Genomic DNA, 15,204 nt, shown 5'->3' on the forward strand with positions numbered 1-15,204 from the left:
TCCGTCATTCCCACTCTGTGGAGTCAAAACATATACCGTCATGTGAAAGACAGTCCCATGACTGCAATCATGGAGCAGGAATTCTAACAGCCCCATCCCTTCCATCATTTTGGCTGCCCTAATCCTGAGCCTTTCTCAACTCCGCAGGTACCCCAGACCAGCCAGGCCTCGTCGTGCAAGTCCACCCTCCGCGGACCGCCGTCTCGCAAGGCAGCGAGGTGACCCTGCGTTGCCACGTCAGCGGGGCTCCACCGCACTATTTCTACTGGTCCCGCGAAGACGGGCGTCCGGTGCCCAGCACCACCCAGCGCAGGCAGCAAGGTGGGTTACTCTCAGGGACTGGGCAGAGGAGGAATGGTTGAGACAGCATCCCCAGTTTGACTCTTCCAGAGAGGAGGAAGAGGGCGACAGTTTAGATTTACAACAGGGATTTGAGGGACGTCGCAGCTCAGAGGCAGATGAGGCGAAAAGTTGGGAAATAATGTGAGAGGAGGAGGTGGAAGAGGAAGCGCCGGGGGGGGGCGACAGCTGATGGACACAGTGTCTTTAGAAAGCATTCCAGACTTCCCCTCCCAGAACCTGGCGAGCCTTGAAGGTAGGGGAGCAAAGAGCTCAAAGGCAGAGGGCATATAGCAGCACCCATAGAAGTGACAAATGAGGAAGTGGGAGAGATGGGGGGTGGAGATTCACTCGGGACAACGCCATTATCCAAGAGGCTAGGTTCTATAGCCTCTCTCTGTAGATACGGAATAAAAAGTGGACGGCAAGAAACATTCCCTCATCTTTGTACGTTCCTGGGCAACCAGCCGGGAGTCGCTGGCAGCAGCCCGACAGTTACCATCAGGGTTTCGGGGAGAGGGTGGAAGCTTTTTCCTGGCTTGGTAAATGAATAAATTCTGAGCCATCTTGCTTAAAAGGAAGACGGCTACCTTCATTCATACGTTGACTCAGTGGAGAATTGTGTGTGTCTCCCCTCCTCACCCACTGTAACACTTACGCACAGACCCCCTCCCAAAGACAGCCTTCTGTACAATATGTACAATTTTTCTGGCAAAGGGTGTCTAAGGAGATAACAGAAATCACTGGGTTAAAGCTGACTGAAAGTCCAGAGGTAGCATTATTATCCATTTACGATGGGGTGGAAGGTTCGCAGGCTGGGAAGGACTTGCTCACAAATTTATTGACAGCAGCACGCATTATGATAGCTAGGAAGTGGAAGGGGCAAGCAGAATATAAAACAGAAGGATGGTATAAAGAGGTGTGGAGTATAGCTTTGAATGATAAATTGACATGTGCCATTAAGGTAAGACGGGGAATATGCAAGAGAAATGACTTTGAAGAGATACGGAGGGTGCTTGTAGAATTTGTACTGTTAAAACGAAAAGGGGTCTAACCATCGCAAGATTTGTTGATATTTTGGGAGGTTGGATAGTTACAATGGAACGGTCTCAGTGGTGGGGTGCACATTTTTATTCTTATTTATATATAATAATAATAATAATTTGTTTATACCCTGCCCATCTGGTTGGGTTTTCCTAGCCATTCTGAGCGGCTCACAACAGAATATTAAAAACATGATAAGTCGTCAAACATTAAAAACTTCCTTAAACAGGGCGCCTTCAGATATGATTACTACTACTACGACTACTACTACTACTAATAATAATAATAGAAAAAAAGGAGGGCCTGCAGGGGGGTTGGACTAGATGACCCTTGGGAAACCTTCCAAGCTCGTCTCCATCTCCCTTCATTTCCTCCCCAGGGCTGGAGCTCCACTTCCCCAACATCCAGCCCTCCGAAGCCGGCGTCTACATCTGCACATGCCGGAACCCACAGTTCAGCAATGCCAGCCGTGCTGAGGTGGTCGTCACAGGTGAGACACACCTTCTTGCTAGGAGTGAACTTCCTTCGCCGGGAAGAGCTTGTAGAGGTGCAGAGCTTGAGATTGGGGCAGGAAGGGGTGGGTGTCAATTGATGGGAGCCGCAGAAGTTGAGAGGGCATAACTCCTCCCCTCCCACCCCACTAATCGGACCACGTCTGAGGCTCCCTTTGCTGCCAAAGGCTGGGGAAAATAGGCAAGTTGCCAGCGATGGCACCTGGCACATTTCCTTGGGGAGAGGATTCCGGAAACGGGGCTGGGGAGAGGAAGCGGGACAGCATCCAAGGAAGGGCACGGATCTTGGCAAGGAGAAGGCCACGAGGGAGTCTTTCGCACATCTCTCTCTGCTTCCGCAGAAGGCCCCAGCAAGCCCATCACAGTGACCGTGGAGGAGCAGAAGGTGCAGAGCGTGAAGCCAGGGGGAGACGTCACCTTTGTATGCACAGCCAAGAGCAAGGTGAGCCCCTTTGGCCTTTGTGTGCTCATTTGCTTTCTTTCGTTCCTATACATTTTGCTTCAGAGAGCTCCAGGTGGCATACGTGGTTCTCACCCTTCCTCATGTAATCCCCACAACAACCCCGAAATGTTGGTTCGCCTGGGAGGCAGTGACAGGCCCCCAGTGAACTTTGAGGCCAAATGGGAGGATTTGAACTCCAGGCCTTATTTCAGGGGAGCGGGGTGGATGTCAAGAGCCCCCACCCACCTGTGTAAAAGTTAAAGGTTGGATTCAACCACTCAATCCTCATTCCGCACTTGTAAGAATTGTCAGGAGCTCGTCCTACACTCGAGTAGGACCCTGGTAGAGACACATGCCTGACTGGCATGTTCTCTCCCTCCTGGTCGTTCGTTCGGGAGCTTCAAAAGCTTTCTTGTGCCCGAGCATCACAGCGACCGATGCCAACAGACACCAGCACACTTAGGGATCTGCAGAGTCTTCTCCGCTTCCGTAACAGACCTCAGCAACTCAGCATTTTGGCTAATCTACTTTATTTACATATAAACACACACGGAGCAGTGCAACATGGCTCTCTCTAGCATCAGACAGCAAAGAGAAAAAGAACAAAGGACAACACTCCCACTTCACGGAACACAGTAACACAAACATCCTGTCTCCGTCACTTCCCACTCTGTGGAGTCAAAACATATACCGTCATGTGATAGACAAAAATCCCATGACTGCAATCATGGAGCAGGAATTCTAACAAGAAATCAACTTTTTAATGTGACAGCACTTGAACTTTGCAATTCCCTGCCTATTGACATCAGGCAGATACCTTTGCTGTGCCCTTTTTGGCACCTGCTAAAAGCATTGTTGTTCAGGCAAACTTCTCCAGACACGTCAAACTTTATGTGTGTTTTAGTTCTTATTAGCTACCATTGATTTGGCACTGTGGTCTAAACCACTGAGCCTCTTGGGCTTGCCGATCAGGAAGGTCGGCAGTTCGAATCCCCTCGACGGGGTGAGCTGCCATTGCTCTGCCCCAGCTCCTGCCAGCCTAGCAGTTCGAAAGCACACCGATGCAAGTAGATAAACAGATAGCTCTGCAGCAGGAAGGTAAACAGTGTTTTCATGTGCTCTGGTTTCCGTCATGGTGTCCCGTCGCGCCAGAAGCGGTTTAGTCCTGCTGGCCACATGACCCAGAAAGCTGTCTGTGGACAAACGCCGGCTCCCTCAGCCTGAAAGTGAGATGAGCTCCACAACCCCATAATCGCCTTTGACTGGGCTTTATCGTCCAGGGATCCTTTACCTTTTTAAAAAATACCTCAAATATTCTTACATACCTGTTTATGTTTCCAGTGGAGAGTTCTAATATTTTCTTCCATATTTTTCTTAAACCGCTTGTAGAGGTTTTCTTATAATCAAGCTACATACAAATTTCATTCAATTAAAAAAACACACCAAAATATTGAAAGAAATGTCTGTATACATGTTGCACGTTGAAAAACAAATTCTAGTATGAAAGTGCACATTAAAAACAAATTTGCATTGTTATTATTTTTATCATCATCATCACTATTATTCTCATTATCATCGTTTAATTTATTACTCACATCTCTGGTGTCAAAAGCCGCGGTGGGGGGGAGGAGGCTGGTAGAGAGGTAACGCTACCTGTTGAAAAGCTGCCTGTCTTTGGAGTCCCAACTCTCTCTTCCCCTGGCTGCCCACCCCCAGTCTCCTGCCTACACCCTGGTATGGACACGTCAGAACAATGGGAAGCTGCCCAGCCGGGCCATGGACTTCAACGGGATCCTCACCATACGCAACGTCCAACCAGAGGACGCCGGAATCTACGTCTGCACAGGGTCCAACATGTTCGACATGGACGAAGGGGTCGCCACCCTCTACGTGCAAGGTAGGGACGGAGAAAGGGGGCTGCATGCTCAGGGTGCTCCCAGGCTGCAGGCACAGCTGGATCGTGGCTTAACACCGACACCCAACGCTCGCCCACCTGGCCACAGGCTGCTCTCATAGCCCTGGGCACACGGCAACTGAGCACGCTCATCTCTGCCAAAATGTCACGAAAGATGGCTCCCACCTGTTGCTTCTTGGGGGTAATGGGAGTTGGGGGTTCAGGTGGTGGGATCAGAGAGGTCCATTCACCTCCTTTCTCCTGCTCGGAAGCCAGGAGAGCCTCTGCCAGTCAGTGCAGACGATACTGAGCTGGAGGGGCTCCGTAGAAGACCGCTCCCTGCGGTCCCGGGTCTGAAGGGAAGGGATTACGGCTCAGTTCTAGAGCAGCTGCTTGGCATGCAGAAGGTCCCACGTTCCGTCCTGGGCTGCGTCTCCAAGTAGGGCTGGGGGAAAGGATCCCCATCTGAAAACTTGGAGAGCTGCTGCCAACCAGTGTAGACTATACCGAGCTAGGTGGACCTTAACTTAGATCCTGTTCCTGACTTTCTCAGTACCACGGGGACCAGAGGCTTTCTTTAGTTTTAGTGTGAGGCAGTAGCTCTGTGGCAGAGCTGCTGCTTTGCATGCAGAGGGTCCCTTGTTCTGCCCCCAACATACCGTATTGACCTGCATATAAGCCGCACCCACAAATAAGCTGCACCTTTAAAATTCAAGGGGGGGGGAGGAGAAAAAAAAGACAATACCCAAATATAAGCACCTCCCTTAAAATTCCACAGGCATTCACACCAGTAAATGGCAAGTGTAGAAGGAAATCCTACAGCGTGACCATAAAAGCCAGTTTTTGTAAGGTCATGAATTTGAGCCGCACTTTAACTTTTCACGGTCAGAATTTGGGAAAAAAGGTGTGGCTTATATTCAGGACAATATGGTGCATCTCCAGGGACAATCCATCTCCTTAGCAGTGGGCTGATCCACTGGGCAAGGATCTCCAGCTCTGGAAAACAGTCCCTTGGGTGCCCGGGGGTTCTTGCCATTGGCCAGGCCCTCATCCTCCCTGGGCCTGGTTTTTACATCCCTCTCCCTCGCACGCAGCTCCGTCTAAGACCCAGATGTTCTACGGACCTGTAGAAGTGGTGGAAGGCCACAGGCCCTGTAAGTCGGTTTTGGCCCCACTTGCATGCCCCATCGTCCATCGCTGCAAGGTTTCGGTTTCATACCCTCGCGCTGGAGTCTTATCCACCTCTTTCTCCTCCTCTTCTGCATGGGTTTTGATGGCATGGGTGATGGGTTGTTGACACTCCTGTTTCCTACACCCACCCACCACCCTGCGCTACAGTCATCAGCGTCATGCATACTTCATGTCTAGGGTGACATCCATTTGCTTGTGCATGCTCGGTTCCTTTCCTGATTCTGCGGGGTCTTGAGGGCACAGCACACAAGCCTTTCTCCATCCCTGTTCTGAAATGGCCACCGGCATGGACTCCCTACCCCGGCTTCCCAGAGCCGCCTTGAACTTTCCTCTCCCCAATTTAGCTGGACCCGCGGTCCACCCCATGGCCACCATCGAGCCCTCGCAGCTGAGCGTCCAGCCAGGACAAGCGGCCGAGTTCCGCTGCATCGCCACCGGGAGCCCAGAGCCCACGGTGGAGTGGATTGGTAAGCTTCCTGCTAGGTGACGCCGTGGCCCCCATCTCTGAAAGGTCACCTTCCGTCAGGCATCCCCAGGAATTTTCCAGGGGACTTGGACTTGTAAAAGGGTAAAAGAGTATTGGGAAGTGATCCATAACAAATTGGGAAAAAAATAATAACTCCTCTCTCTCCTCTGAGAGCCAGTGTGGTATAGTAGTTAAGAGCAATGGACTCGTAATCTGGTGAACCGGGTTCGATTCACAGCTCCTCCACATGCAACTGCTGGGTGACCTTGGGCTAGTCACACTTCTCTGAAGTCTCTGAGCCTCACTCACCTCTCAGAGTGTTTGTTGTGGGGGAGGAAGGGAAAAGGAGATTGTTAGCTGCTTGTAAAGGTAAAGGGACCCCTGAGTAGGTCCAGTCGTGACCGACTCTGGGGTTGCGCGCTCATCTCGCTTTACTGGCCGAGGGAGCCGGCGTTTGTCCGCAGACAGCTTCCAGGTCATGTGGCCAGCATGACTAAGCCTCTTCTGGCGAACCAGAGCAGTGCATGGAAATGCCGTTTACCTTCCCGCCAGAGCGGTACCTATTTATCTACTTGCACTTTGACGTGCTTTCGAACTGCTAGGTTGGCAGCAGCAGGGACCGAATAACGGGAGCTCACCCCCTCGCGGGGATTCGAACCCCCGACCTTCTGATCGGCAAGCCCTAGGCTCTGTGGTTTTAACTCACAGTGCCACCCACGTCCCTTTTTAGCTGTTTGTAGGCATGGCCAAACTCAGCCCTCCAGAAGTTTTTGGACTGCAATTCTCATCATCCCTGACAACTGGTCCTGTTAGCTAGGGATGATGGGAGTTGTAGTCCCAAAACATCTGGATGGCCGAGTTTGGCCATGCCTGCCTCAAGGGGAGTGAAAGGCGGGATATCAAGTCCAAACACTTCTTCTTCTTCTTCTTCTTCTCTCTATCAGGTGGACAAGGGGGCGTCATCTCCTCCAAAGCCCTCATCCAGGGTGGGATCCTGCGCTTCCCGGCAGTGGAGCCTTCCGACGAAGCCCAGTATTTGTGCCGTGTGCGGAATAGCGCCGGACAACATATGGCCCGTGCCTTCTTACAAGTACACAGTACGTTGTGCCCGGGCGAGAATTGGGTGGCACGCCATCCATTTGACCCGTCTCTGGGGGTGCCGAATGTGCCCCTGCAGGTGGAGATAGTCCTCCTGCTCCCAGGTCAGGCCAAAGGGAGCCCACCTTGTTCAGCCACTGATAACGTTATCTTCCTCCATGTGTCTAATCTTCTTTTAAAGTCACCCAAGTTGGTGGGGAGTCTGGAGCCAGCACTGCTAATAATATTACCTAGTGGTGGGCAGAGAAAAGAAGCCCTTTTTCTCTTGCCGCTCTGGCTTCATTGACAGAAAGGGCAGCCATCAGGGTGGCTAAAAATAAATGATTTTAAAAAAAAGTTTTTTTAAAAAAATCAAAAAAATCAGATTTTTAAAATTTAAATCATTAAATTTTTAAAATAAAATGCTTTTGGAGGAAAAACCTATCTAAAGATAGTTTTCCAATTAAGTTACATTATAGTCCAAAGGCTATTCATCAGGAAGTGAGGATTTGTTTTAAGTTTTTCATGTGTGCTAAAACTCAGTCTAAGTTTTTTTTAATTGTTTAACCACATCAGTTAGCAACCATGGATGCATCTGCTATAATGTTATTATTTTAGTTAAATAAATTGTTTAAATTGTTATTAAGGAAATGATTATTTTTCTCCTTCTGATAAAGTACACCAGAAAAGTTGTCCAAATATAAACAGTTAACTTATTAAACCTCACAATAATTTCATCGTTATCAGTCTATGTATTTCTAATAGCAGTCCTTTCCCCCCCTAAAAAAATGTTTAGGGGGTACTCTCATTTTGACTCAAGAAAATCACCATTTTATAGTTCAAATCAGGAAAAATAAATACAGTAAATGGACAAAAATTAACAAAATGTATGTGTACCCCTGCGTATCCCCAGAAAAAAACCACTGTCTAATAGTATAACCAAATCAGTAATTTTTGATATAACTGTAAAAACTACTCTGATAATTTATTATTCCAAAAATGAAACCTTCATTTGGTTCTCAATATTAAGATGATACCAAGAAGAATGAGTCTTTCTATTTTAAAAAAAAAATGATTTAAATTGGACATAGGCAAACTCGGCCCTCCAGATGTTTTGGGACTACAACTCCCATTATCCCTGACCGCTGTTCCTGTTAGCTAGGGATGATGGGAGTTGTAGTCCCAAAATATCTGGAGGGCCCGAGTTTGCCTATGCCTGATTTAAATCAAGTCTTACTGACTAGTGATTTAAATTGATTTGATTTAAATCAAATCCACCCTGGCAGCCATCTCTGTCAAGTATCTTGTGGGGGGGGGCCTCCCTTCCCTAGGCCAGGTCAAGAGGGGCTGGGGGGGGGGAATTGGAGGGGAAGAGGTGGGCTCACCTGCCGCTCTGCTCTTCCTCAGGTGCCAGCATCCCGCAAGTGCAGGTGAGCCCAGAACGGACAGAGGTCCACGAAGGGAGCACCGTGAGGCTTTACTGCCGAGCCGGAGGCTCCCCTGCTGCCACCATCACCTGGGAAAAAGAAGGAGGCCACTTGCCCCCGCAGGTGAGTTTTGGAAGAATAGGGGGCGATGGGCTTCTCTAGGCCTCCCCACCACTGAAAATGTCAGTGTCAAAGGGGATTCAAGGAGGGGAGGAAAAAGGGGCCCAGGATGGGAGAGGCAGATGATGTTAGCTGGAAGCCGTCCCCCCTGCTCCAAAATAAAAGCCCTAACGATGCTTCATCTTAGGGTTGTCTGCCCTTACTCAGCCGTGAAGCAAAGGCACTCTGCACGTGCCTAAGGCTACTCTTGTTCCTCGCTACTCCTTCGCACAGAAGCCAGCTCTACACATTTGCAAGGGATTGTGCTCGCCTAGTTGCATGTTTCGGTGAGCGTGTACGCAGGACCGCAGACAGGGCACACTTTTGAGAAGTTACAGTAGGGGTGTTCTCACGTTACATTGAACAAGTGTACCATCTAAGTACCTGTTGTAAGAAAAAACTTCTCCTTTTCCCTTATGAGGTATCCAGGAGCCCATATAGAGTCCTTAAGTGGGTTCCCTATCCGTAGGAGAAAATAACAGAGGCCAACCAGAGAATATTGAGAAGCCTGATCTTTATTCAACTGTTGCAACAGGGTCCCCACTCACCACACGCAGGAGGGAGGAGAACTCTGAACAACGGTGTGCAAGCCCCTATGAAGAGTTTTGAAATTGCCCACCTTGTAGCTCAAGACCACGGCCTAAAACATCATACATACATCACAGAAAGAGGCAGTCTACAACAGAAATCCTGTTTGCCAGGATACCTGACAGTGGTCACTGATTGCTTTACTTGGGTAGCCTGGCCATTCTTTTGTGATGGTTAATGGTTTAGTTCCTGAGTCCAAGTTGGAGGCTTGCCCTATTAGTACACAAATACACCCTTAAGACAGGATTTGTAAGCAAAAGACAATGGAAAGGCTTTTCCCATTTTCCTCCTTTACTGCAGAGGAATATTTGAAGTCACTGGGAGAGTTAAAATGGCTTCAGGATTGCTCTCCTGTACTATTTCAGACACATGGTTTATATACTTATGTATGTGTTTGCCTTGTACATTCATAACATTCAGTTTATATTTGAGACCGTAGAATTCTTATAACTGTCTTCCCAAATACTTGAGCTGTACAGCCTGCCCAGCATCCCTTCCTTCGCTGACTTTGTCACTGTTCAACTTTTGTCTCCTGGAATTTGTGGGAGCTTGTTCCTGGCAGGGACCCAGGCCAGGGCCGCGAGATCCTTCCTTCCTTCCTCCCTTCACTCTCTTCCTCTTCCTTCTGTCTCCTCCGGGCTCCCCCCTCCTGCTCCCTTCCTCTCTTTCTTTCTTCCCCATTCCCCGGATAGGCTCTCTCCGTCTTTGGCTTCTTCCACTTCCAAGGTGACAGCCTGGAGGTTCTCCAGCGGCGGATCCAGGAGCTCCAACAGGTAGCCCTCTTCGCAAGCCTCTCCTTGGCCTCTTTCGCTTCCCCCTCCATTTCCTAGCTGATTTCTGTCTCTTTGTTGCTTCCAACTAAGCATACTCAGAGTAGAGCCATTGGAACCAATAGACCTAAGTTGGTTATGTCCTTTAACTTCAGTGAGTCTATTCTGAGTAGGGCTAGCACTGGACACAATCCCCGCCTCTCCATTTTACACTTCCTGTCCTTCTGGTTCTCCGGCAAGGATGGGCAGATTTGTCACTTTCAATTTGTCATTTTTTCCAGTTTTTAAGTTCAGTTCTCTACACCAGTTTGCAATTTATTTTTTAAAGTCCACATTAAAATTCATCAGTATTTGAGTGCAGATTTCTCCCAATACAGTCGTACCTTAGAAGTCAAACAGTATCCATTCCGGAAGTCCTATTTGACTTCCAAAACATTCGAAAACCAAAGCTTGGCTTCTGATTGGCTGCAGGAAGCTCCTTCAGCCAAACGGAAGCCGTGGAAGCCCCATCGGACATTTGGGAGCCAAAACGTTTGAGAACTAAGCTGTTTATCTACTTGCACTTTGACGTGCTTTCGAACTGCTAGGTGGCAGGAGCAGGGACCGAGCAATGGGAGCTCACCCTGTCGCGGGGATTCGAACCGCCAACCTTCTGATTGGCAAGTCCTAGGCTCTGTGGTTTAACCCACAGCGCCACCTACGTCCCTTGCTGTGGTTTACATGGCTTCATTTTAGGCAATCTGGCAGGGGCACTTTTTTGCACATCAGAGGCCTGCCTAGCACCCAGCATGGCCTGTGGGGCATTGGAGCTCAGCCGCAGCTCCAGAAACACTCCAGTGACTCTCCTCTTCCTCCTTGCCCACAGTCCCGTGCAGAGAGGACAGACATTGCCACCTTGGTCATCCCCTCTATCACAGTGGCTGATGGCGGGGTGTACCACTGTGTGGGGAGCAGCACATCAGGAGTCGGTCGGGCAAGAATCGAGGTGATGGTCATCCGAGGTAAGTAGAGGGTTTTCTTCAGACTGGGCCTTGGTGGCCATTAGCCGCACACAGTGACTCCACCATCGGGGTCCTGGCAGGATTTTTTGAAAGGACGCATTCACACCGTACATCCAAAGCACTATGACACTACTTTATACAGTCATCATGGCTTCCCCCAAAGAATTCTGGGAGCTGTAGTTTGGTAAGGGTGCTGAGAGGTCTTAGAAGGTACCCCCTCACTGAGCTACAGTTCCCAGAGTTCCCTGGGAAGAGGGATCGATTGTTGAAACCACTCCAGCAATTGCAGCCCTGGTGACTTTCCTGACAGGATTCATTGCAGATTAGGAGCTCATGTTAACATTCCATTGGCAGAGATAACTATGTACAGTGGTACCTTGGTTCTCAAATTTTATACGTTCTGGAAGTCTGTTCCAAAACCAAAGCACTCCAAAGCCAAGGCATACTTTCCCATGGAAAGTAACGCAAAACGGATTAATCCGTTCCAGACTTTTAAAAGCAACCCCTAAAACAGCCATTTAACATGAATTTTTCTATCTAACGAGACCATTGATCCATAAAATGAAAGCAATAATCAGTGTCCTGTACAGTCATACCTCATGTTGCGTCCGCTTCAGGTTGCGTGTTTTCGTCTTCCATCCTGCCGCAACCCGGAAGTACCGGAACAGGTTACTTCCGGGTTTTGCCGCTCACGCATGTGCAGAAGCAGTAAAATGTGCTTCGGACATGCGCAGCAGCACTAAATCGCACCCCCACGTGTGCGCAGATGTGGCACTTCAGCTTACATCAGTCCCATGTTACAAACGGGCCTCCGGAACGGATCCTGTCCGTAACACGAGGTTCCACTGTACTATAAAATCAATCAATCAGTAGCTGAACTGGGTTCCGCACAGTTACAAAAACAAATTAACCAAAAAAGCCTCAAATGCAAAATAAAGAGCAAAAACAAAAGCGCCAAACTTAATCTGTTCCAGAAGTCCGCTTGACTTCTGAAATGTTTGAAAACCAAGGTGCAGGCGCCCTGGAAACAATAGCCGACAGCTGCATTGGACTTTAGGCTTCCAAAAAAAGTTCAAAAACCAGAATACTTCTGGGTTTTTGGTGTTTGGGAACCAAGGCGTTTGAGAACCAAGTTACCACTGTAGTGATTCATGATAACCATGAATCACTACAGTGGTTATCAAATTATCTCTGAGGAACAGAGATAACAGGGATTCACTTCCAACGCTCTGAAAGGGCTGCTTTCTTGCCAAGGGACTGAGAAACCTTCAACGTTAAATGTTAAATGTTCGGAAAAAGTCAGAAGCCCAAGGCAGTATAAGTTCCTCAACTACGTTTATTCAAGATTGTCAGTGACAATGGCTCACTCATAGGAAAACAAAGCCCAAATTCCAGAACTACACAATGAAAACTCCAACAAGAACTGACCGTTGACAGTTGACAGTTGAAAGTGCATGCGCTTACATGCCATTAGAACGTTCATCTACCAACGCTTATAGTGTTGGTTAGAACGCAGCTTGTAACATAAAAAGTGTTAAACCCAATACATAACAACTTACTTCCGGGTTTTCAGCATTTGGGAACCAAGGCGTTTGAGAACCAAGGTACCACTGTAGCCACTGTAGATTAATGATAGCCAGGCTATAACTCTTGGTTATCAAATTATCTCTGAGGAACAGAGATAGCAGAGATTCACTTCCAACGCTCTGAAAGGGCTGCTTTCTTGCCAAGGGACTGAGAAACGAACCCAGGCAGGGTATGTAACCTAGAGTGAAAGAACTGTAATTATGCCAAAACAACCACGTAATAGCCCTAGGGCTCAGTCCTTAGGGCAAAGATCCGCTAAACCTCCCTTTCCTTAATTATTTCTGAAACTCCTATAAATTGTGACTGAAGCTATCTATCTGCCAGTTAAAACGTTCATCTGAAATACAAGCCAACTACTGGCTTAAGAGGTGACGCCACTAAGGGGCTCAAAACAAAACAAAAAGCACGCTTTAATCATACGTACCAAAGAGAGATTTTAAACAGCTTAAAGATTCTCCAACTCAGCGAAACTTTCATTTTACTTCGTTCCATTCTTAATCTTCCGCTTCACTGCTGAATGTGCTGATTGTAATGTGAGGTGCGTTTTGTGGAAAACCCTGAGGGGTAGGCTGCAGAGTTTCGGAGGGACACGTTCGCTGCCTTAGTGAGATTATACATAAACCCAAACGCTTGGGACAAACGCACCAGGAAAAATATTCTGGAGTTTTGAGCAAGTTTCTGCGGAGAAGGAAAAATAATCACTCAGCCATCAGTTCTTGGCCAGTATGGTTGGTGGAAACTCCACTCCAGAGGCAGTCTACCTCTGAATGTCTACCCCAGTTGTGGCATGGTGACAAGGGGGGCTTGTTGTGGGGAGACTACTGTTTTGTACTCCGGCACTGTCTGTGGTCTTCCCGTCCGGTTGTAAATTAGGATGCTAGACTGCATGGGCTCGCCTAGGCCTGACCCAGCTTGCTTATCCTTGTAGCTGCAGGCCTTTCTCCAATGGTGAAGATTGAATCGTCGTCCTCTTCGGTCATAGAAGGGCAGACCTTGGATCTGAACTGCATCGTGGCCGGCCAGCCAGCTGCATCCGTCACATGGTACCGGCGAGGGGGCGCCTTGCCTTCCAATCACCAGGTAGGTACAGGTTGGGCTGACAGGAGGTGAAGTCCATCAATTTTTGGAAGCCTGCAGGTTCTCCGTCCCCAAGGCAGAGTTGTGAACGAGATAGGCAGGGGCAGTGAAGGCAAGTGATGGAGGTAGCCAGGAGCAGTGAAAGCAAGTGACTGCCTACTTTAGGGATAGGGAACCTGTCTCTCTAGATCAGCCTTTCTCAACCTGTGGGTCCCCAGATGTTGAACTACAACTCCCATCACCCCTAGCTAGCAAGGCCAGAGCTCAGGGGTGATGGGAGTTATAGTTCAACAACATCTGGGGACCCACAGGTTGAGAAAGGCTGATCTAGATGTTGATGGACGCTGAAATTTCATCATTCCTGGGCAGCGTGGCTAGAGATCATGGGTGGTGATGGGAGTTGTAGTCTAATAACATCTGGAGGGCCATAACTTCCTTGGACCTGAATTAAAAGGAGGAGGTGGTTAGAGAAAATCAAGGCCTGTGACGGTTTAGTTCAGGCATGTGCAGAACCTGTGTGGTTCTCTTTCAATTAATGAATCAAAAAAAAATGTTTAAAAGTACTTTTCAAAAAAACAGAGTCCTTTTTGTTTGAGATAATTCAGACTGAAATTCCCAGGTGTCAAAAAAGGTTATTTATGTATGCCACTACTGTGGCCCATGTTTCGTTAGCTCAAAAATGGAAAACGAGCGAGGTCCCATCCAAAGAAGAATGGCAACTCAAGCTGACAAAATATGCACAGTTTGCAGACTTAACATACTGAATAAGAGAACAAGAACCCACGTTTAGAGAAGATTGGAAAACGTTTATTGAATATATGGGAAATAATTGTGCACAGCTGAAAACGCTGGCAGCATTAAGATAAATTCAGCAGTGTAATTAAGCTTTGATGGATGCAATAATGGAATACCAAATGGCCTAGTTTTTGTAAAATATGCAGGGATTTATGATGTGTAAAATGAACCATGCAAAGAGAAGAAGGGAAATCATTGATATTTTAAGGATATAAAAATGAGTATTTTAAATTGTAAAACAGAAAATTTAATAGAAATGATATACAAAAAATAATATGAATGGCTTCCTGTATCCTCAGGTCTACGGGTCCGTCCTGCGCATCCTGCAAGTATCCGCGGCGGACTCGGGCGAGTACGTCTGCCGCGTCAGCAATGGGGCAGGCCCTAAGGAAGCCTCCATCATGGTGACCGTACAGCAGCAAGGACACACACATGGTTCTGCACATGGTAATGCTTCTAGGACCTTTCAGGTCATAGGAGGGGAGAGAGCTCTTGTGCACACACACACATACATATATCGTTGATTATAGGCATCTAACAATAGACAGGTGGCAGGGAGGACATAATGCTTGGAGCTGGACTCTTTGGGTCTCTTCCAACTCTACAATGCTGTGATTCTATGACCTGCCCCCTAGGGCCAAAAACATTTCCCACCTTTGACTCAGAGTATTTGATGACTGTAGAGGAATGTAGTTTGGGGGTTTTTTTGGGGGGGGAAGCTGCCCCATAGCAGTTGGTCCCTTACCTTTCCCGCCCCGACCTGGCCACAGTGATCCATGCGACGGTCACCTCCAGGCTTGACTACTGTAATTCGCTCTACGTGGGGCTGCCCTTG

The 15,204-nt window shown here is 48.2% G+C and overlaps 1 protein-coding gene across 19 annotated transcripts in view; it reads left to right on the forward strand.

Annotated features, from left to right (window-relative positions):
• The window catches only part of HSPG2 (heparan sulfate proteoglycan 2), a 209,775-nt gene that overhangs the window by 140,795 nt on the left and 53,776 nt on the right, over positions 1-15,204 (forward strand). For 13 of the 19 annotated variants that reach the window (XM_083629125.1, XM_083629129.1, XM_083629131.1 and 10 more), the window contains 12 exons: positions 148-321; positions 1,763-1,873; positions 2,237-2,337; positions 4,054-4,234; positions 5,326-5,385; positions 5,767-5,889; positions 6,833-6,985; positions 8,373-8,515; positions 9,832-9,912; positions 10,775-10,910; positions 13,426-13,577; positions 14,669-14,816. In XM_083629125.1, coding sequence (XP_083485251.1) covers positions 148-321; positions 1,763-1,873; positions 2,237-2,337; positions 4,054-4,234; positions 5,326-5,385; positions 5,767-5,889; positions 6,833-6,985; positions 8,373-8,515; positions 9,832-9,912; positions 10,775-10,910; positions 13,426-13,577; positions 14,669-14,816 — 1,563 coding nt within the window. The remainder of the gene's footprint in view (positions 1-147; positions 322-1,762; positions 1,874-2,236; positions 2,338-4,053; positions 4,235-5,325; positions 5,386-5,766; positions 5,890-6,832; positions 6,986-8,372; positions 8,516-9,831; positions 9,913-10,774; positions 10,911-13,425; positions 13,578-14,668; positions 14,817-15,204) is intronic. The other 6 variants (XM_083629141.1, XM_083629132.1, XM_083629128.1 and 3 more) reach the window with 3 other exon arrangements.

The sequence above is a fragment of the Podarcis filfolensis genome (assembly GCF_964270895.1).
Source record: "Podarcis filfolensis genome assembly, chromosome: 8".
Taxonomy (NCBI): Eukaryota; Metazoa; Chordata; class Lepidosauria; order Squamata; family Lacertidae; genus Podarcis; species Podarcis filfolensis.